This window comes from Ictalurus punctatus, chromosome 1 (assembly GCF_001660625.3).
Source record: "Ictalurus punctatus breed USDA103 chromosome 1, Coco_2.0, whole genome shotgun sequence".
Taxonomy (NCBI): domain Eukaryota; kingdom Metazoa; phylum Chordata; class Actinopteri; order Siluriformes; family Ictaluridae; genus Ictalurus; species Ictalurus punctatus.
Window position 1 is genome coordinate 33512311 of NC_030416.2, and position 21757 is coordinate 33534067.

At 38.4% G+C, this 21757-nt stretch overlaps 2 protein-coding genes across 2 annotated transcripts in view; both read right to left on the reverse strand.

Moving 5' to 3' along the window:
- Positions 1 to 2160: 2160 nt before the first annotated feature.
- cpb1 (carboxypeptidase B1 (tissue)) lies at positions 2161 to 13651 on the reverse strand. Its single transcript, XM_017480955.3, has 11 exons — positions 13498 to 13651; positions 13318 to 13393; positions 10958 to 11082; positions 9809 to 9908; positions 9616 to 9717; positions 7933 to 8037; positions 7396 to 7506; positions 6885 to 6975; positions 5110 to 5312; positions 3707 to 3791; positions 2161 to 2408 (listed from the first exon to the last, which is right to left on the reverse strand). The coding sequence occupies exons 1-11, from the start codon at positions 13563 to 13565 to the stop codon at positions 2224 to 2226; spliced, it is 1251 nt and encodes a 416-aa protein (XP_017336444.2). The 5' UTR covers positions 13566 to 13651; the 3' UTR covers positions 2161 to 2223.
- A 1977-nt stretch (positions 13652 to 15628) lies between these two features.
- agtr1b (angiotensin II receptor, type 1b) overlaps positions 15629 to 21757 on the reverse strand; it is a 19113-nt gene continuing 12984 nt past the window's right edge. The window contains exon 2 of the mRNA XM_017483497.3: positions 15629 to 21757. This exon is cut by the window's right edge and continues 24 nt beyond it. Coding sequence (XP_017338986.1) covers positions 20647 to 21672 — 1026 coding nt within the window. The 5' untranslated portion in view covers positions 21673 to 21757 and the 3' untranslated portion in view covers positions 15629 to 20646.

Here is a 21757-nt window from a genome sequence, read left to right on the forward strand (position 1 = left end):
TAGCAGGCATCTTTAACAGACACACTGTTATAAGGAGAAGTGTGTGTGTGTGTGTGTGTGTGTGTGTGTGTGTGTGTGTGTGTGTGTGTGGAGTGTGTACGATGCTACTGTCACGTAGCCTGCAGCAGGCCCACAGAGCACAGAGCACACACACACACATACACACACACACACACACACACACACACACACACACACACACACAAAAAAACAAAAAAACAAAACAAGAGACATTACTGTTCAGCCCAAAGACAGATGTTCACTCAGAAATGCTGCTATTTCCTGACTACTTTTCACTTCAGTCTTTGGTTATGAACTTAATTGGATTACTAGATCGGATTACTTGTTATGCTGGAAACAAATCTAGGATCATTAATCTATTTCTAGATATTTTCTAAGTTCAACATTGTGAAATTGTCCTATTTTATTAGCAGATCATTTTACCTACAGCATTTCAAAAAAATGTTTTGTCTAGAAATGATTATTTCCCAAAGTCTGCTGAAAATTTCATGTGAATAACCTCATTGGAAATATATTTACTGAAAAAAAAAATGTTGACGCGTTCAATACTTATTTCCCCCACTGAACACTGCCGGTCAGAAGTTTGTGGACACTCGACTGAAATGTTTCTCACGATCTTAAAAAGCTTTTGACCTGAAGGTGTGGGATTAAATGTGTGAAATCGGTGCCGTAGATAAAAAAAAATATAATCGTGCCGATGTATTCATTTCTTTCATTAGAAAACTAACATTTTATTTACAAAAAAAATATTTATTTTAAACGGACGACTCGGAGCGAAATATTCAGAAATAATTCAGCCGATGAGAGTCCGGCGTCGGTGTGAACTCCTTTAATCCTGTTTAAAAAGCATCTCGAGGAAATTCCTCAAGAAATCGGGTGAGAAAACGCCAAGAATATTAGAATTTCTGGAAATTCTAGGCGAAAAGGGCGTCTACTTTGAAGATGCTAAAATATTAAATTATTTCGATTTATTTGGGATTTTCCTACATAATTATCACAACATAATTCCCAGAGTTCCATTTGTGTTATTCCAGAGATTTTGATGACGTTATTATTATATAATGTGGGGGGAAAAAAATAAAATAAAGAATGAGGGTGTCTAAACTTTTGACCGGTAGTCTATATACTAGTCCTAGTTGTTGTTTTTTCCCCCTCTGATCTAATTTAACACAGGATAAGCAATTATTCCTTTAAACTTTAATTATTTTCTGCTTAAAAAAGTGGAAGTCGCTTCAGAAACAGTGTGCAAATGAATATGACCGGAGAGCAGGTATGAAATGTGTAAACACCCGTTTCCTGTATTGGACAAAAAAAAAAAAAAAATTCTCATCAGTGACATAATTTTTCTTTTTCTACTTCTTCCTGACAGAAACACAAACACTGCTGAATCTCTTGTATAATCGGTCCCTCCGGGATATTTTACGTCCGGAGAAATGAACGGAAAATCAAACAAACGACACAATATTCGGAGGAGCTCGGAGTTTTTTTTTTTTAAAACGACTGCAGATTTTCAGCAGATTTGTGACGTCATCGTGTGACATCCTCACAACGCGCGTTCGGTCAAAGCGCTCTTCGATTCGCGTGCGTCGAACAGGAGTACAGCTAAAAGGTCTCGTTTACCGACAAACATCGCGGTGAAAGAGCGCGAGGAGCTATTTTGCATCAGTTGCGATTTCGCCAATTTGAGTAGTTTTCTGCAAAAAAAAAAAAAAAAAAAGCACAAAAACGCTGCAAAATATCACAAATTTTGAAAAAAATCGAGCATTTTTGTTCACAAAGAACTCCTGTAGGGAAAATCTACAGGAGTACCGAAATCCTGTATGGACTGTATTACAGTGTAATCACAAACCTGCAACACAATTGACGTCTGATGATAAAGAATTAATGATAATAATAATAATAATAATAATAAAAGTGAAATGTTGTATCTAAAGAAACACTTGAAAGTGGAAGAAGAAATAAGCTTTTTAAGCCGCTCTAATTTAAATCACGACCAAATGACTCATTTCTATATTGTAATGATTTACATATATTATGTCCACACATATATTTCTCGTTTGTTAGCCCTTCCTGATCAGATCTTCTCAGTACAAATGGAAAGGACCAAGTAAAACATGTAAAAAGTCAAGAAATGCAATGTTACTCTTTCGATTTTTATTGTAATTATTTTCATGCATGCACTTCTTGCACATTTTTCTCTCACTACAGGTTCTTCAGCACGTGCGCGGCGATGGACTTGACGGCCAGCATGGTCTCCTCACACGTGGGCTTGATCTGAGACTCGGGCAGCAGGAAGCCGTAGCGGCCGGTGTCGCGGAGCTCGAACGTGAACGAGTATTTCACACCCAGATCATACGCCCAATCATCAGAACCTCCAGCAGCAGGGTCTACAGAGAAGAGAAGAGAAGCACGCGCGCACACACACGCACACACACACACACACACACACACACGCACACAGTATTAACAGTAAGAGTCAAGAGTGGCTCAGATTTGAATGATTATCTCGAACAGGACTCACTATTCACATGATTCACTGCCAGCAAGGCATGATGGGAAATGGATTGTCCGCTTATGTGCCGTCTAATCATGCAGAATGAATAAGATAACATTTACCAAACACTTAGAAGAATCAGATTGCTTGAGGACGGACAGCATTTTGTATTCTATATGTTAGAGATCAGGGTTGTTTCGTGTTAGAAGTGTATAAGTGCTCACTCAGGTGCAAGTGCTCACCAGACCACCAGGGGGTGCCATGATTTTTTTTTTTTTTTTTTTGTGTGTGAAAAAGCACACTTTTGCTATCATTTCCCGAATATGTTTGTTTATCAGGCAATCATTGTGGTGTGAAAAGAATAGCGATGACATAATTGAACCATTTTCATAACTAAATGAGGTGACTAATGTCAGAATATCACGAACAAGTCGTGGTCAGGAATCGCTCATTTCCATCTGGGCTGGAAAACACAAAAAAACAACATCCGCTCTGAGAAGGTTTAATTTAGCACGAGATGATTGATTAACCTCTTAAACTCCTCTTAAACACAGGTTTAGTGGAGTTTTGCATAAAAAGAAAGAAAGACAGGAAAGAACAAACTGAGAAAATGGTATTAAATGAGGTTAAAAGAGTGTAATTGAATATCCAGAAAGAACAGGACAGGATGTACCTGAAATATTCCTTTCCTTCTAGCCCTTTAATCTCTGAGGACACACCCGTGTGTCCAGATTTATAATCTACACTCTTGTACATCCACACGACATTTCTGTGTCACTGTACATACGGAATCATTCACAGTATGTGTTGTATAATATCCTTTAAGATGCACAATAACTAATAAACCACGAGTTTAAGGGTTAATGATCCCCATGCATGGAAACACACACGTCTGCAGCTAATATAATCTGTAACGATGGGTTCTTTTAACATATTTGGCACTCAGACGTCCACTGGAAATAAGCTTCGGGTGGAACTGGATACTCCTTTATGGAAAATAGAAACAATAAATAAAATCTAAATAATAATAATTAAAAAAAAAACACTCCGGTAATGAAGGTGGATTTGTTTTCTATGCCCCTAAACATGCACACAAGAAGAAACTCATGATAATGCACTTCTTATATATTATGGAGGGATGGAGAAGAGTGTGTGTTTGTGTGTGTGTGTGTGTGTGTGTGAGGTACTTACAGATAGTGGTTGCTCCAGGACCGCTGGTGTACTTAGTGCCATACAGACTGCGCAAAGCCTCTGATGCGGCCACTGCCACACTCATCTAACACACACACACACACACACACACACACACACACACACACACACAGAGAGAGAGAGAGCATTTCATTACAAGAGCAATTCCACAAATAATAAATTAAATTGTACACAAATTAAAATGTAATATTCCAATAATGTCTACATGTAAATGATTATTTAACAGAGATAAATAATTCATACTTATTAATATTATACCTATAACCTAAAAAAAATGCATACAGTATGTATATTTAATGAATACAAATGTAAATTCTTCTGCACTTTGTGTTCCAACCTGGAACTGAAATGGACTTAATGAGGATTCGGACTTAATCCGGGGGAAAAATCAATAGAGTTTGCCAAAACTATTTACAAATAATTCGAAAAGCAACGTTTCAGCATGTGCTTTAGTGTTTATTCGCAAATGTCCTAGTTACTAAGCAACGACAATACTTATTTTAATCCTGCCTGAAAATGAAATTCAGTAAATGCATCAGTGGTGGTACAGGACAGTGCTGCGTGCGCACCATGGCAGTGTAATGCAGGGAGGGACTGCAGGAAGAATTGTGAGCGAACCTGGAAATATTGCAAGGGAACGCATGAGTATTTTGAGGTGGTGGTGATGCAAAACTCCATCAATTTGTAGTGGCTAAGACGTTGGACTTCTGATCAGAGTTCAAATCTCAGCACCACCAAACTGCCACTGTTGGGCCCTTGAGCAAGGCCCTTAACCCTCAACTGCTCAGTTGTATAAATGTGGAAATATAAATAAAAAAAAGGTCGCTCTGGATAAGGACGTCTGCCAAATGCCGTAAATGTAAACGTGAGGGGACGGAAAACAATCGTAAGGGAACGCAAAATTTATTATAATTACACGCAAAACTGTTGATATGAAATGCAAAGCTATTGCTAGGAAACAGAAAACTACTGAGAGGGAACGCACAAATTACTGGGAGGGAACATCATTAGCGTATTTCGTCACCCTGAAATTATTGCTCTATTTTGCCCCCTAGTGGAATAACAGAGACTTTTTTTTTTCATGTGTGGTATATTTGACACCTGTATTCTAACCTGTAAACCTGTGTGAACTGACTGAAGTTATTATGTGTGCTGTAAGTAGTCAGGACAGCTGGAGTCAGCCTCATCTCTACTCCAGGGTGTACCAATCAAAACATTTCATCGAGGCATCAACACTTTCTGCTGCACCACTGAGCTGCCTCGCTGAATACGTCTATTTTCAGGAGCACAGGTGAGTTTGCACATGACTGAAAGTTTTCAGGTCAAAATTTCATTATTGTGTGTGTGTGTGTGCGTGTGTGTGAGAGAGAGAGGAGCACTACCAGCTCAGCATCATCTTTGGCCTTATCGTATTTGTAGGAGTACGGGAACAGGAGGAGCTGAGAGTACGAGTGGATGGTGAGGTAAGCCTTAATGATGGACTTGTTATTGCGGATGAAGTTTGCCACGTTCTGCACCTCGATCTCCGACTCGACAGAAGATCCACAGTAAGTGTCACTGCAGGGGTTGCTGGAGGCTCCCAGTGCTGTGTGTGTGTGTGTGTGTGTGTGTGTGTGTGTGTGTAAGAGAGAGTGAGAAACAATATCATATTACTCCAAGCTGTTCCTCCTTCGCATCTTCCTCTTACTGGTAATAACATTACCTCTATATACATAATTTATTTTAATATGTTTTAAAAGTCAGCTTTAATGTAAAAGAACAATAATAATAATAATAATAATAATAATAATAATAATAATAATAATAATAATAATAATTATTATTATTATAAATGAAATAAATTAAATGTTCTATTATTCCCTCATTTTCAGAGTTAATTTAAAATTTAATGTCAAAATGCACAAATAAATGAGTAAAAACAACGAGAAACAAATTAGCAAATAAACAAATAAATACCAAACAAATGAACAAACCCCAAAGAGTAACAAAAGCAAAATTAGATAAATAAAAACATCTTCCATGAAGTAAAATAGTGAAAATAAAAAAACATAAAAGTAAGCATAATCTTTCATTTACTGTACAACAGCAACAACATTAATAATTTGTTTATTATAATTAGTAATTAAATATTTAAAAATAAAATCTATCATTACCTCGGTGTCAAAGTTAGTTTACAATATAAGACAAAAAAAAAGATAATTAAATGAATAAAAATTACAACGAATAAATGTGCAAATAAAATAAATAAACAAATAAAAGTATATTTAATTGATGCAAAATGAATAAAAGTAAGGATAATCTATAATTCAATACACAGCAGCATCAACAATAATGCTTTGTTCATTATAATTCTTAGTAAAATTGTTTTTTTACAAATATCTATTTATCTGATTTATCTAATAAATATATGTAGCCTACAGTATGAAAATATCTAATGACATAAATAGGCTCAATAAATCCTCAAGAATAATAATAATAAAAAAAAACAGAAATAAAATGGGTTTTATTTTTTACTAGTGAAGTACAATAGTAAGGATGATGATGTTTACCAACATGATTAAATATAAGGAAAATGTTTACTTGTACAGTGCTGTGCAAAAGAAATGCTGTAGAGCAAAGATTCTTTCAAAAATATAGAAATTAAATGTTGCTACATTTAAAAAAAAATATTACTGTAAACTGCAGTAATAAATGAAGCAAAGGCAATATTTGGTGTGACGACCCTTTACTTAAAAAAAACTAGTCTCAGTTAGAATGAGTGCAGTTTCATAATGAAGTGAGCTGTAAGTGTTATCGAGCATCTTTGCAGAACCAGACACGGTTCTTCTGGAGACTTTGACTGTCGCACTCGCTTCTTATTTCTGCAGCGAATCCCGGCAGCCTTCATCGTGTTGTTTCGTAAGAAAAGTGTCTCTTACGAAATACGCTGCTTTCTTTACTTTACTTGTGCTGCTTGCACACATTTCTCTGTAACATTTCATTTTGTGCTGGAAAACTAATGTTTGGGAATCTAAAATGTTTTTGTACTGACTCCATAACGTAGAAGTCATGAAATAAAAATCTAAAACAAAGCTTGTACTAAAAAGAAAAAAAAAGAAAAAGAAAAATAGGGTGGCTAAAACTTTTGCACAGTACTGTATATCGGAGCTGTACTCACTGCACCAGCCAGCGTTGAAGTTCCTGTTGGGATCGGCACCGATGCAGCTGGATCCAGTCTTGCGAGAGCGAGTCTTCCTCCACATCCTGTCCTGCAGGAAACAATATCGCAATACCGCATTTTATTTCTTAGCCTCATATTAAAAAGTTTCCAGGTCATCAGTTAACACAAAGAAATAGACAAGCGCGCTCCATTCAAAAAAAACTGAGACACGTTTTAGTTGTAAAGTAGTCCTGACAAATAATTATATCAATCTTAAACAAATTAATGGAGCACGTATGCAACACGGTGTTCATTTGAACCACTAATAGATAATAGCTCTAGTCACATGGTTCCTTTTTTGATTTGTTTTTTTTTTAACAGAAAAACGTACAGAAATTACAATGGACCAGGGACTGTTGGCGCTAAAACATTTCATCACGATCGAAAAGGTTGCTAATTGATGAAGCATAGTTTCAGTTATTGGTATTGTTCTGAATTTTGAACCCTAGTGGAAGAGTAAGACACGTACGCTCTTCCACGTGTGCTCGTAACCGTCCACGTTAAACACAGGCAGCACGAAGATATCCATGGTGTTCAGCAGGCTGGTCATCTGAGGGTCGTTTCCGTAGCTGGTCACGGCCTAACCGCGAAGAAAATGACAGTGTCACAGATGACTTACAGTAATATTGTAATAAAACAACATTCACACGAGTACTGTGATTAAAAAGCATGCTTGGAACGGAGTGAGGGTGTTACGGTAATGCGTAAGGAGGTGAAAGAAACCAGAAGTGTTTGTTACAGGTGTGCACAAGCGGGCGTACGATGCGTAGTTATAGATTGCGAATCGTTGTATAGTATAATAGCAATAAAACACGACAGAATGTGCTGCTATTAGCGAATAATCAACGTCTCGCGGTAAGTGCGCTTCGCATTGAGATGCATCACACCACTCCATCGATGGTTATTTTCCGATCACGGCATGTTCCATCTGGAACGCTTTATGTCTTACTGAGCACCCCTTGATAAATATTAGGCTCTGAAGCTCTGTGAGTGAGTTTGGCTTCACCTCCTGGACGAACCACTGGCAGAAAGCGGGGCTGATCCACTCACGGGCGTGGATTCCACAGTCCATGAAGATGGCAGGCTTGGTGGAGCCGTTGCTCTTTCCGATCTGTGAGAAAAAAAAGTCAGTTCAGATTTTTAGCCAACGTTAAAGTGGTTAAGGAGGTCGGAAGGTTGGGGGTTCAAACATTGTTGGGCCCTTGAACAAGGTCCTTAACCCTCTATGCTCCAGGGGGCGCTGTATCACACCTGACCATGCGCTCTAACCCCAACTTCCTAACATGCTGGGGTATGCGAAGAAAAGGATTTCACTGTGCTGGAATGTATACGTGACCAATAATGTCTCATTATCACTATGTATGGCTGCACTGACCATTTTAAGAAACGCATTCTTAAACATCATTAAATTATATGTAAACTGTAAACGTGAACCTAAATATGAGCTTGCGAGAGTGAAAAAAAATACTTTTTGACCTTAACATCAGCTTCATGTAGGGTTTGTATACAGCACCTTACACAAAATAGCCCCTACAGTAATATTAATGTGGGTGGTATTGATAATATATGAAATATTGATCATTTACATAATTATTAACAAATAAAAATGTTAAAGATGCAAAAGATGTAGTTGCATAAGTATTCACCCCATTGAACTTTTTTTTTTAACCATATATATTTTTCATATTAGCCAATTCGCTCCCCAGCACACAGTTGAAGAACGAGTCTAATGTGCTTCCTCTGAGACACCAGAAGCCAGCCAGCTGCATCGTTTCGCCCACGATTGGCGAGTGACACTGTGATTGACAAGGGACACTGAGTATTTCGTCCCTCCCGCTCAGACAGCACGGCCGAGTTTGATCCCTAGACTCCAGGTCACGGATGGTTGCGTCTTTGAATGTCTGGGATTCAAACTCGTGATGTCTGGAGGATAGGACAAATGCTTTTTCATTCAAATTCATTCCATGTTTCAACAATGAATTTAATGGCACTCTGTGAGATGTTCAAAGTTTAGGAGCTCCTCCACTCTAATGGCATTACCCAGAACCTTTGGCATTTTGATAGCTCCATGATCTTCATGATGCTGTATGTTTAGGTATGTTTGCTAACAAACTCTGGGTTCTTCCAGAGATACACAGTATTGAACCCACAGACATTTAATTGTACACAGGTCGAGTACCAATGTATACGATCCTATGAAGTTTGTTAAGTTTGTTGATTCTCACGTAGAACTTTCACAAAGTGTGGATATTAACCAAAGCCATAGCACGCACTTTTGCAGTAGGCTACAGCCTGGACTATAACCCATGTGCTCTGGACACATTTCATGACACATGGTGGTGTAAAATGGGTTTAAGAGGAGCTCCAAACTGAATGAAGGCTAATAAAAACTGAAGAACAACAAGACTAATAATTTAAATATTAATTTAAATCATTCTACAATGTGTGTAGAACTGCATCATAAATAACGCTGAGTAAATATCTCCTCTGACCCCTTCTGTATATCAGTTTGTGAAGCTATGACATAATACTGTATGTCATGTGCATCTAAGGAGTGTTGTTGCAATGTTGTCTCACAATATTCTGGCAGATTTACGCGGTGGTCCGTTCATCTATTCGCTAAAAAAGGTCCAATTTCCGATTCTGATGTGAAACTCAATGTCCACCTTTTCGAAAGCCGAGAACTCACCTTGAGCAGGTGCATGCTACGGCCTTCGTATGATTTCCCAAGCGTGGACTTGCTGATCAGTGCAGGGTTGCCCGAGGTCATGGAGCTGACCCAGGCCTCGATCTGTCCATCACACCAGTATGCAATTAGAACACACACTGTACTGTACACAAACTGAGAACATCAGCTAGGTGTGAAGAGAAAAAATACACACATCTGCCCAGCTGTTGTACTTGATATAGCTGTGGGCTTTGGTATGCATGTTGTTGTCAAACTGTTGTCTCACAGCCGTCTGCACATCCTCAATCAGCACTCTGCAACACACACACACCCACACCCACACACACACACACGCCACTCTACAACGTGCTCATAGCATTCTTAATAAAGCTTGTCTTCAGAATCCAGATCTCTTTATTTCTCCAAGTATGTTACATATACAAGGAATTTGACATGGTGTGTACACACATGTAATATACTAAACAGACCAGATAAATGCATGGACTATTACCAGAGACATATCTCCCTGCAGTTCTCACCTGGTTTCCCACTGAAACTAAGCAGGTTTGAGCCTGGACAGTACCTGGATGGTTGCTGCGGGAAGTAGTATTAGTGAGACCAGCAGGGGGCGCTCACCCTGTGGTCTGTGTGGGGCCTAATGCTCCGGGGACACTATACTGTCAAAACGGCACTGTCTTTTGGATGAGACATTAAACCGAGGACCTGACTCTCTGTGGTCATTAAAAATCCCAGGACACTTAGCGTAAAAGTCCTGGTGAAATTCCCCCATTGGTCCTTATCGATCATGGAACACTAATAATCTCCATCTCTGAATGGGCTACATCACTCTCCTCTCCTCTCCACTAATAGCTGATGTATGGTGGTGTTCTGGAGCACTATGGCTGCCTTCGCATCATCCAGGTGGATGCTACACACTAGTGGTGGTTGAGGAGATCAACCATAGGAATATGGTTCCTATGGAATAGGAATATTAAAAAATAGACATTTAACTAAGGTAATTTTTTTTATGTAAACAATTGGATGTAAAGAAGCAATTGTGAAAGTCACCGAAAGATGAAGAAGGGAAAATATATACATGTACATGTTTTGTTTATATTTGGCATTGTGAGAAACGATAGTAACGCTGTAAATACGGAATTTATCAGTGTATAGTCTATGTTATTCTAGTTAGTATGGCCTAGAAGCATGTACTGTCAGTCTTCAACACTAGCCTGAATCTACCAGTGAGCAATGTTTTTGTTTCTAAATTGAAATGTGATCTATTTTTGCCTCGTTTACTTTCAGATCCATTCTGCTATCTCTGTCGATAGGTAATGATCGTCGCTTTCTCAGTCAGACTCACCGGTAGTCCATGCCGCTCTGTTGCAGCATGACGGAAACCATGTCAGTGTGAGAAGCAGGGATATGGACATCGACTTCGCTGAAAACTGTGACCAAGTCATCGCTGTCAGGGCTCCAGAAGTCCACCTGCCGAGGGCATAACACACACCACACTGTCATAACTCTCTCATTCACGTCTCTTCCAAAGAGATCTAGCTAAACATGCTAAAGAAGGACACACCTCCTGAGAGTGTTATCGTTTTAGACCTGAGGGCTAACTTAAATAAGCAAGTACGCACCTCCTGACAGCGTGATCATTTCAGAGCCTTGACTGTGACGATAATTATGTGTCATGGCTGTTGTCAAATTGCAGTATATGTATATATATATATATATATATATATATATATATATATATGTAATGAAAGCATGTCTTGTATGGAATTCAATTTGTGTCCAAAGTATTAAGCATAACTTTTCAAGAAAGGAACAAAAATATACGATGAAAAAGAAGAAAAACTATTTATATTATAGAATTCGGGCAATTGTACTGGGGTTATCTCATACAGTGTGGTAAGTAATAATCTGGAAAGACCTTTGTAATATCACAGTCTAAAACTGGATTTAAAGAGAAGCAAATCAGTAAATGAATCACATGAAAATGAATCACATGAATATGAATCGCATGTAAATGAATCACATGTAAATGTATCATATGAAAATGAATAAATAAATTAAAATGAAAAGGAAGAAAAACACTCTTAACTGACTAATTAAGTGAGTCATTTCCACTACAAAATATTCTAGTATTCAGAAGCATTTCACTATGAATTCTTTAAATGGAAAGAATCGTGTTATTTTGCATCAGAGATAATGTAATCGTGTCTTTCAATACTGCTCGGCTTGGATCTCATGGCGTTCGACTGTTTTTCACTTAAAGACGAAGATGAAACGAACTTGACTTCTGAATATGAGGTACTGATTGACTTAATGAGTGCTTTTATAACTTCTAATCAGTAATAACTAAAACTCCACTTTAGAATATGGGGCACATATTGTAGTATCGGTGACATATTTAGCTTTTATAAGCTCTTACACTGATACTACTGTAGTATCTCAGTGCACAAGCATTATCACAGGAAACCATACCTCATTGAATCCTCACTCAGTAGACACTGAGGAGTCACTTCATTACTGCCTGTGTGCACCTGCCTTATCCCAGCTATCTTGCAACAATAGGGCAAATGTTAGATAAATCCCTGACCCAGGGTGAACCAGGCAGTGAGGAAAGAAACAGGAGAAATAAGGACAATGAGCCACATTCCACCTTGGGGACCTGAACCTACATGCTTGGACCATCCAAGCCATAAATCCAAGATTTTGTACCAGCTAGTCTGGGTTGTGGATAAACAAGCAACACCGTTGAGTAACACTAATGGCCTTGGAAGAAGGCATCTGGCTGAAGGAGTCACACTAAAACCATAATTCACGCCCTGGAGAACCAAACCAATACCCCGGACTGCAGGATGCAAGTGCAGGATCACTGGACTTTGAGATCATTTCACACCATATAAGACACAGACCTTCCCTGACCTTATTTCTCTGGCTCACCTACTGGAGTACGTGCCACCACCACTTCAGATTAACTACACACCTTTTAATGGTAAGTTAGACAAAGTACCAGGACAAAATGGCCGGACAAAAGGATAGCTCATCATGACCCTGCGTTAACCCTCATGGACTAGAACAGAGAGAAGAGAAGGAGGGGGGAACCCCTGATTGTGAAATGGAACAGGCCTCCTTTGTTGAAGCAGCTCTTCACAACACCCACAGGGCAGAGGACAGAAACAGTTAACTTTTGGTTACATGAAGTCTATTGCAATATATCATGCTTTTATACAAGGGCTATAACTCTAAATTGATAACCATCATGCTGTTGTGAATCTGTGTTCAATACCACATACATCACAAGTTGATTATTATTATCTGTAGTATCTGTTGATTATTATTATGCAACTGATGTCGCCTATGCCTATAATCCAAAACTGTAATCCTTATATATATACTAGTATTTACTATGGACACTTTGGACATGCCAATCAGCCTACCATCATGACTGGAGGAGGAAACCAGAGTACCCGGAGGAAATCCCTGCAGCACGGGCATAACAGCGGCGGGAATCGAACCCCCAACCCTGGAGGTGTGAGGCGAACGTGCTAACCACCCAGTATGTGTTCCATAAAATACAGTGTTATTGATTCATATTTCTGGATGAGGAATGAATGGAATGCTATGATGTTCATTGGTCTTTGATCAGAACCATGGTATTTGCTTCTTCATCATACAAAATGGTTAGTCATAATAAATAAAGCTAATATATACCTGCACTTTGCTGGCAAGCTCCTTGATGAACGATACGTGTGTTTCGCTCACAGGCCAAAGACGGAAAACTTTATCCCTGTAAGAAAAAGGCAAAAGAGATGTTATTGTGTGTTTTTTTCCCCTTCATTTCCTTTGTTTTAAATCAATGAAATAATTGTATTCAAAAATCCCTACGATTACCCAACATAGCGGTTTGGCTCACAGAGAGCCACTGCTACCAATCCCAAAAACAGAAGAACCTTCATCATGCCTGATCGACTGTCAGTGGCGTTCCATCTCTTGCTTTTATAAGATGGGATCACCAGGAGCTGTCCAATCCCTGAGGACCTTTTCACCAATGTATCAGGTCGTTTTAAGCTGTGAGCTCGTACAGTTGTAACAAGAGTTATCATTCAATGATTAACATGTGAACGAGTATATTTATAGATGCTCTAAAAAAGACAGATAGAGAGACGCGGGTTTTAAGCCAAGGACACTTGTTTGATAGCGAGAGAACAGTAGAGGTACATTTCAAGCTGTTCGTTTGAAAAGGATTTGAAGATGTTATGTTTTTTTTTAAAAAATTGTTGTTAAAATGATGTCCATAAGAAGCAGAGGAATAGGAGAAGAACTTTCATAAAACATCAACGTTATTTATTTGCCTCAATATTACAATGTGTACAATGATGCATTTATCACTTTTCTCAACAAACTCTTCTAATGTACAGTGCCCTACACTAATATTGGCACCCTTGGTAAATATGAGCAAAGTAGGCTGTAAAAAATTGTCTTTAATGTTTAACCTTTTGATCTTTTATTTTATATATATATATATATATATATATATATATATATATATATATATATATATATATATATATATATATATATATATAGGAATATAGCTGTGATGTGCAGCAAAAGGTTGTTGAGCTTCAAAAAAGGGGAAGTGGAAATGCATTGAAAATGGCCATTTCCACCATCAGGGCAATAATTAAGAAGTTCCAGTCAACTGGAAATGTTATGAATTACTCGGAATTGGACGTGTGTCTGTATCGTCTCAACACACTGTGAAGAGGACGGTTCGAGTGGCTGTAAAATCTCCAAGGATCACAGCTGGAGAACTGCAGAAGTGAGTTGTGTCTTGGGGTCAGAAAGTCTCCAAAACTACAATCTGAAGTCACCGACATCACCACAAGCTGTTTGGAAGGGTTTCAAGAGAAAAAGCCTCTACTCTCATCCAAAAACAAACTCGAGAGTCTTCAGTTTGCCGACACTACTGGAACTTCAAATGGGATCGGGTTCTATAGTCAGATGAAATCAAAATAGAGCTTTTTGGTAATAAACACAGGTGGTTTTGGAGCACACAGAGAGGTAGCCATATGGAAAAGTACCTCATGCCCACAGTTAAATATGGAGGTGGATCTTTAATGTTTTGGGGCTGTTTTTCTGCCAGAGGACCTGGACATTTTGTTAGGATACGTGGCATCATGGACTCTATCAAATATCAACAGATATTAAATGAAAACCTGACTGCCTCTGACAGAAAGATTCAAATGGGCCGTGGTTGGATCTTCCAGCAGGACAATGATCCAAAACATCATCAAAATCAACACAAAAATGGTTTACTGACCTCAAAATCAAGGTCCTGCCATGACCATCCCAGTCCCCTGACCTGAACCCCATAGTAAACCTGTGGGGTGAACTGAAGAGGAGACTCCACCAGCGTGGACCTCGAGATGTGAAGGATCTGGAGAGATTCTGTATGGAGGAACGCTCTCAGATCCCTCACCATGTATTCTCCAACCTCATCAGGGATTGTAGCAGAAGACTCCGAGCGGTTATGTTGCAAAGGGAAGTAGCACAAAGTATTGACTAAAAGTGTGCCAATAATTGTTGCACACCTATACGTAACAAAGATTTTTTTTGGCTAAACCTGTGTTGTGTGTGCAATTGTTTGATATCCATGAGAGCAGAGTATTTTGTTTTGTTTTTTAACAAAAAATCAAAAGGTTAAACAATAAAGACAATTTTTCACAGCCGTCTCTGCTCCTATTTACCATGAGTGCCAATATTACTGGATGGCACTGTATAGTTTTTAAGGAAGAACTTAAAACTTAAGGAAACTTTCAGCGACAACAGTAGGAGTTTCATAATTATCAGGAAATATGACAGTTTCTATATATACATGTTTAAATGTCTGGCAGTCTGGGAAAACAAAAACAAAACAACAACAACAAAAAAAACAAACACAAAATCAGGTTTCTGCCCGTAACATACGTTAACTTCTCAGATAACGAGGCCTTAACAAAGCATTACTTTGCACATTATCACAATTAATAATGGATTTATTTGTAATTTTCACACAACAGATCCCTGATTATCACCCAATACATGTGTTTGTGAATAAAATCTAATTCATACTGAATAAACTAATAAACCCCTAATAAATAAATACAAGTGTCCTATTTGGGCTTTACCGAACAATGAACAAGACCTCAATTAACCCCTAATAAATATTCCTTAAAATAAAAGTGTAGCAGTCTGAGAAAACTTCAAGTTTCTGCCTGTAGCATACTTTGACTTCTCAGATCATAGAAACATGGACATATTTCCAGAAATGACAGAAATATTTATCATTTTAAATAAAATAAAAAAAATTGTCTTGGCATCTTCCTGCTAAGATCATATTGGGTAAAGGTACAATGGTGGTACAAACAGTGTAATTACTATGATGTACTCACATAGTGCTTTGTTGGATAAGTGCAACAATAAATTCAGTTTTGAAATAAAAAAGTAGCTGTCAAAATGTCCCACGTGATTCTTCTGCGAAATCTTTAAATGCAATTTTCTCCCTTTCCACCTGTTAGAACTTCACTTGTCATTGAGATACCGTACAAACACATTTAACTTTAGGAAAGTCTATAGTATTCAGAACTATAGTAAAAAAAAAAAAAAGTCTAAATTTCACCATGTGTATGGTTTTCCCAGCCTGCCACACAGATATTCTTAAAAAACAAAACAAAAACAAAAACCAAGAAAGAAGCACGACTAATGTAGTCATTGAGCACATTCATCATCAACATAGTCCATTTAATGACAGAAACAGAGATATATAAATGTCCACTAAATGTTACTAAGATGTTTCTAAGAACGCATATTTCACATACAAATACAAATATTCAACTATTTACGCATATGATAAATATATAACATCTACTAAAACGATCAGTTGTACCACCGAAAACGCTTAACAGTCACATAGTACAGTCTCTATCACATCACAATTTTATTAGTAGGAAAAAGATAACAGGTCAGCAGTCTTAAATACATGATCCAGATGAATATATTAACTGAATCTATCTACACCTGAGGATGTTTCACTACGAGATGTCTACATGTTCAGTTCCTTCTCATATTCCGCTCAGTTAACTTCTCAAGATCTGAAATGTCCTTTTAGATTTGAAACACTGTAATATTTCAGATGCTGGAATGTGTGTGTGTGTGTGTGTGTGTGTGTGTGTGTGTGTGTGTGTGTGTGTGTGTGTGTGTGTATAGTCCACAAATGACTGTAAATCGTTAACTATTATGCATCTATATACAAGTCAAGCATCATGATTATATCATAATAGAGGCTATTAATTGAGATGGAATTTTTTTTAAAATCATGCCTTGGCATGAGATCTCCTGGACATCCCTAAAGCCATATACAGATACTATAATCTGTGCATAATTGTATGTTTAATTATCATCAGATATTTGCATGCTAAGAACAATAAAAATATTGATCAGGAGAAATTTGGTATTTCTATTGAAATGCATCTGAATTGCATATAAGCTATTAATATTTGATCATCATATCATTATTCTATAAGTTAACACAGATATTACTGCATGCTATTGAACTACCTCGACCTCCTTTGATTCTTAAGCTGTACTGTTGTATATGCTTGCACCGGAGAGAACAGTGAAATAATAAAAAAAAAAAAAAAAAAAAAAAAACCTTTTCATTATGCTGCAAAGTATAATAAAAAATAAAAGCCGAGTGAAATTTTAGAATGATTCAATCGAGCTGATGAAAAGGCAAGCGTATCGTACGCCCGAGGAAAAAAATAATGCCTGAAATAAAACACACTTTAGCGCCAGAGTCTGTGGTTGGTTTTAAGTCCCTCCTGTCAGTTGTAGACGTGCTTGTATTTACTGCTTAATAATGCAAACGTAGCAGAATCCAGCGCAGCAACGCCAGATAATATCACTTTGGGGGACAAAACATGATCTCTCGCAAAAAAAAATTAAAATATATATATATATAAATAATATAAGGGAGCTGCTTTTCCAAGATGCACTGCAACACTTTACTCTTATTGAGTAAAATTTAGACTTCTGATCGGAAGGTCTTGAGTTCAAATCCCAGCACTGTCAAGCTGCTACTGTTGGGCCCTTTAGCAAGGCCCTTAAGCCTCAACTGCTCAGTTGTATAAATGAATGCTTACAATTAGAAACTACATATATATATATATATATATATATATATATATATATATATATATATATTGTATCTATAACAGCAATGCAAGCCAAAAGAAAAAAATTTTTGTCACGTGAATATTCCACTTGTTCATACACAGGTGAGTCAAATAGAAACCTCATTTTTTCAAATGATTGTTTATTGTGTCACAAACGTGTATCCTGTTTAAGGTAGCAGTTAAAAGGGGCTACTGAGAACAACTACAACTTTAACAACTACAACTTCTACCTACCCCTCACTTTTAAGGTTTTCATTTGACTCGCCCTCATAGCTAACAATTTCTGGCCCGATTTTGCTGTCGCTTATGTGGTTGAGGTTCATTGATGACATGCCAAATAGGGCTTTTCAATGAAGATACGATGCTGAACAAGTCAGTAGGTTATTTTTTTGTTTGTTTGTTTGTTTTATAGCTAAATTTGTCCTAGTTGAACGACGATGGAAGGTTATCTAGCTACTGAAATAAGGTGGATGAACTCCATGAAGCTTCAAAGAAACAAAGGAAATACAGGCTATCCATTTTGGTGCTTATAATGCTGGAATACATTTTTGAAGAGTTCCAAGCAAGAAGGCTAACATAACAAAAAGAAATTTGAGATCCTTTTATGAGAACTCAGGAAACACTCTAGGCCCATTTTCTCAACCACAATCCACATTTATGAACGTTATTATGCCTATGAATCCTGTCCAGAGGAATTTAATAATAATTTTGATAAAATTGAGTCATATGGGTGGAAATAAAAACTCTCTGGCTTCTAAATATTATTCTACCCCTTTAAATAATGTACCTAAATATTTTGAGTAGTTTTGTTTGTAAAAGCGGTCCCTGGCTGTAAAACGTTTGAGAGCCCTTGCACTAGGCGAGTGCTTGCTTACATATCTAGAACGTGATGTTTGGATGTTGCAAACATTGATTTTCCCAACAGGCTAGCCAAATATGATTAGTAATAACACCGATAGACGGGCATTTGGCAGTATGTGCATAACCTTGGATCTTGGACATAAAAGAGGATCTACTGGAATTCAATACGGTTCTACGATGGACGTGTTACAGAGTGCAGGAAGGTTCATGTAGGCCATTTTAGGTTCTTAAGACTTTTATCGTTTGTCTTTATCTGGTATTAACTATCTCAGTTTTTATGAAGACAGTGTTGCTATGAACACAGGTCAAGGAATGTGTAAGATGTTATGAGTATGAGTGAGATAGATGTGACTTTGGAGTGGGAGTGGGTTAGGAGCTCAAGTCAGCCGAAGGGACGTTTGAAATGAAGGTTCAGTTAATTAAGGCTGACAGAATAAACTTCATATGAGTGTGAAATTAAATTGCACTCCATTTTTCTTGTGGATACATGTAGCATTTAGAAAGGTGGTGATGTCACAAAAGCCTTGTGTAATGTCTTGAATTTCTTAGATGTGGGGCGGTGTTAGCTTTGTGGTTAAGCTGCTGGACTTCTGATTGGAAGGTCATGAGTTCACACTCATGACCATCCCTACACTACCAAACTACCACTGCTGGTAGTGAGCAAGGCCCCTAACCTTCAACTGCTCAGTTGTGCACATGAGATAATGTAAATCACTCTGGATAAGGGTGTCTTGTCAAATGCTGTAAATATAATGTAAATGTGAGGAAAACTGATGTGTGTGACTTATGTGCTGTGACTAGGGTTGCCAGAAATAACAATAGACAAGCATTATTGAAACATGTTGTTACCCTTAAATGTTTTTCTTATTTTTTTTTTTCACCGAGTTCCAACATAACATAATCAGCAACATATGCTGGCAGTTCTGTAATGCAGGAAAACAACACACCTGGCAACACTGCCTACAAAGTTCAGAGCAACAAAGTTCAGAGCAACACGTGAAATTTAGACTTGGTTTTGGCGAAAAAAATAAATAAATAAAATAACACAAAAAGACTACGGTTAGTAAAACATTGTACATCAGAACATGGATGGACCAAAACATCTGGATGGAGCTCTCATCTACTCCAATTCCAGATTAAGGGGACTACGGCTGCTTCTAAGACCAAACAGACTTCATATAAAACCATAATGAACTTTTTCACACTATGCGTTGTTACCCAGATGAGGACGGGCTCCCTTCTGAGTCGGGTTCCTCTCAAGGTTTCTTCCTCTTAAAACATCTTAGGGAGTTTTTCCTCACCACCGTCGCCACCGGCTTGCTCAATTGGGATAAATTCGCACTTTTAAAATCTGTATACCGTGTTTATATGTTTCTGTAAAGTTGCTTTGAGACAATGTCTACTGTAAAAACTGTTATACAAATAAAATTGAATTGAATTGAATTGAACAATTTCCCACAGTTTTTTTGCATGAATGCATCTGAAATATAAGGAAAAAAATACTTTGTATGTTGGCAGTGTGTACGGCGCTTAAAAGTGCGTGTTTAGTCTCGTACTCCAGTTTCATATATAACTAGCAAAGTTTTGTTGCAGAATATGGATACCTAAAACCAGGCACAAGCAACTCAGTACATCTGCCCCTCAGCGTAATACTATTAACGTTCAATAAAGACTTCCATCCATTCCCCAAGGCATGTGCCTGATTGTGTCTCATTTCTGGATTGAAGCGGGATGGAAAAAACCAACGCTTCATTTGAAATGATTCAGTTACAATTTTCTTGTAACTTTTACGCTAAAATATGTCTTAATAGTTTGATGAACTTTGAAATCATAGACCTTCCCATTTCAAATGAGATGAAACAAAAAAGATGACCTTCCCAGTGATCTGATTGTGTTAGGTCTTTGGCTCTTCCATTGAGTTAGTGTTATACTCAGAGTCTTTCTTATTGGACAGACGTAGCACTTAAGAAGCTCTGTTGGATAGAGCAGTCATCTTGGTGCTGATACTGGAGTTTCTCATAACATGATTTGACTCACAGTGTAGCAGCCTCAGGAGGTTCTTGCGAAAGTTGCGGCCCACGAAGCTGTATAGAATGGGGTTGACGCAACTGTTAAAGTAAGCCAGGCATATGCTGAAGGGCATGGCCGTGTCGATGACATCCAGAACTTGGCAGTCTGTCACCACCCCCAGCATTACCAGGAGCTCCATGAAGTGGAAGAGCTGGTGAGGAGCCCAGCATACAAAGAAGGCCAGGACAGCAGCAGCTAGCATACACAGAGTCTCGTCTTCCTGAGAATGTGCACTCTTCCTCAGCAAACCTTTGGCTTTCAGCAGGGCGCAACCCATCAGGCAGTCACAGGTGATGATGATGAGGAAGGGCACAAGGAACCCTAGTACACTCTTAAGAATGCTGAGAGACACCAGGAGATGGATCTGTTTGCTCTGCAAGATTCCACAGAGTGTGGAGGGATGGTCCTTGACCCTGTAGATGTCCCTGCTTAGAGCAGTAGGCATGCTCAGAACAAAGGCGAATACCCACATTAGCACGCAGGTAATTCGGGCGTAGAGTAGCGTACGCCGCCGACGTGAGCCCATTGGGTGAACGATGGCCAAGTATCGATCCACAGTGAGCGCCGTCAGGAAGAACATACTAGTGTAGAGGTTGAAGATAGCCAGACCTGCGCTGGCCTTGCATAGGAAACTTCCAAAGGGCCAGTGGTAGCCCAAGGCAGTGAACGTTGCCCACATGGGAAGCGTGACGAGGAAGGTGAGATCCGAAACAGCCAAATTGAGCAGGAACACATTGGCCACAGTCTTCAGCTTCATGTAGCGGTAGATCACAGCCACCACCATGCTGTTACCCAGAATCCCAATAACGAAGTTGCAAGCGTAGACGACTGGTACAAAGGTGAAGATGAAATTGTGGCTGCCGGTCATGTTGCACTTTAGTGGCAAAGCCTCGTTCAGTTCCGCCGTAAGGTTCTCCATTTCTGTGTTTATGGTTTTACGGTTTCAAAGGTTGAAAACTGGGTGCTGTGTCCATGGGGTGCGTCCGGCTGATCACTTTTCTATG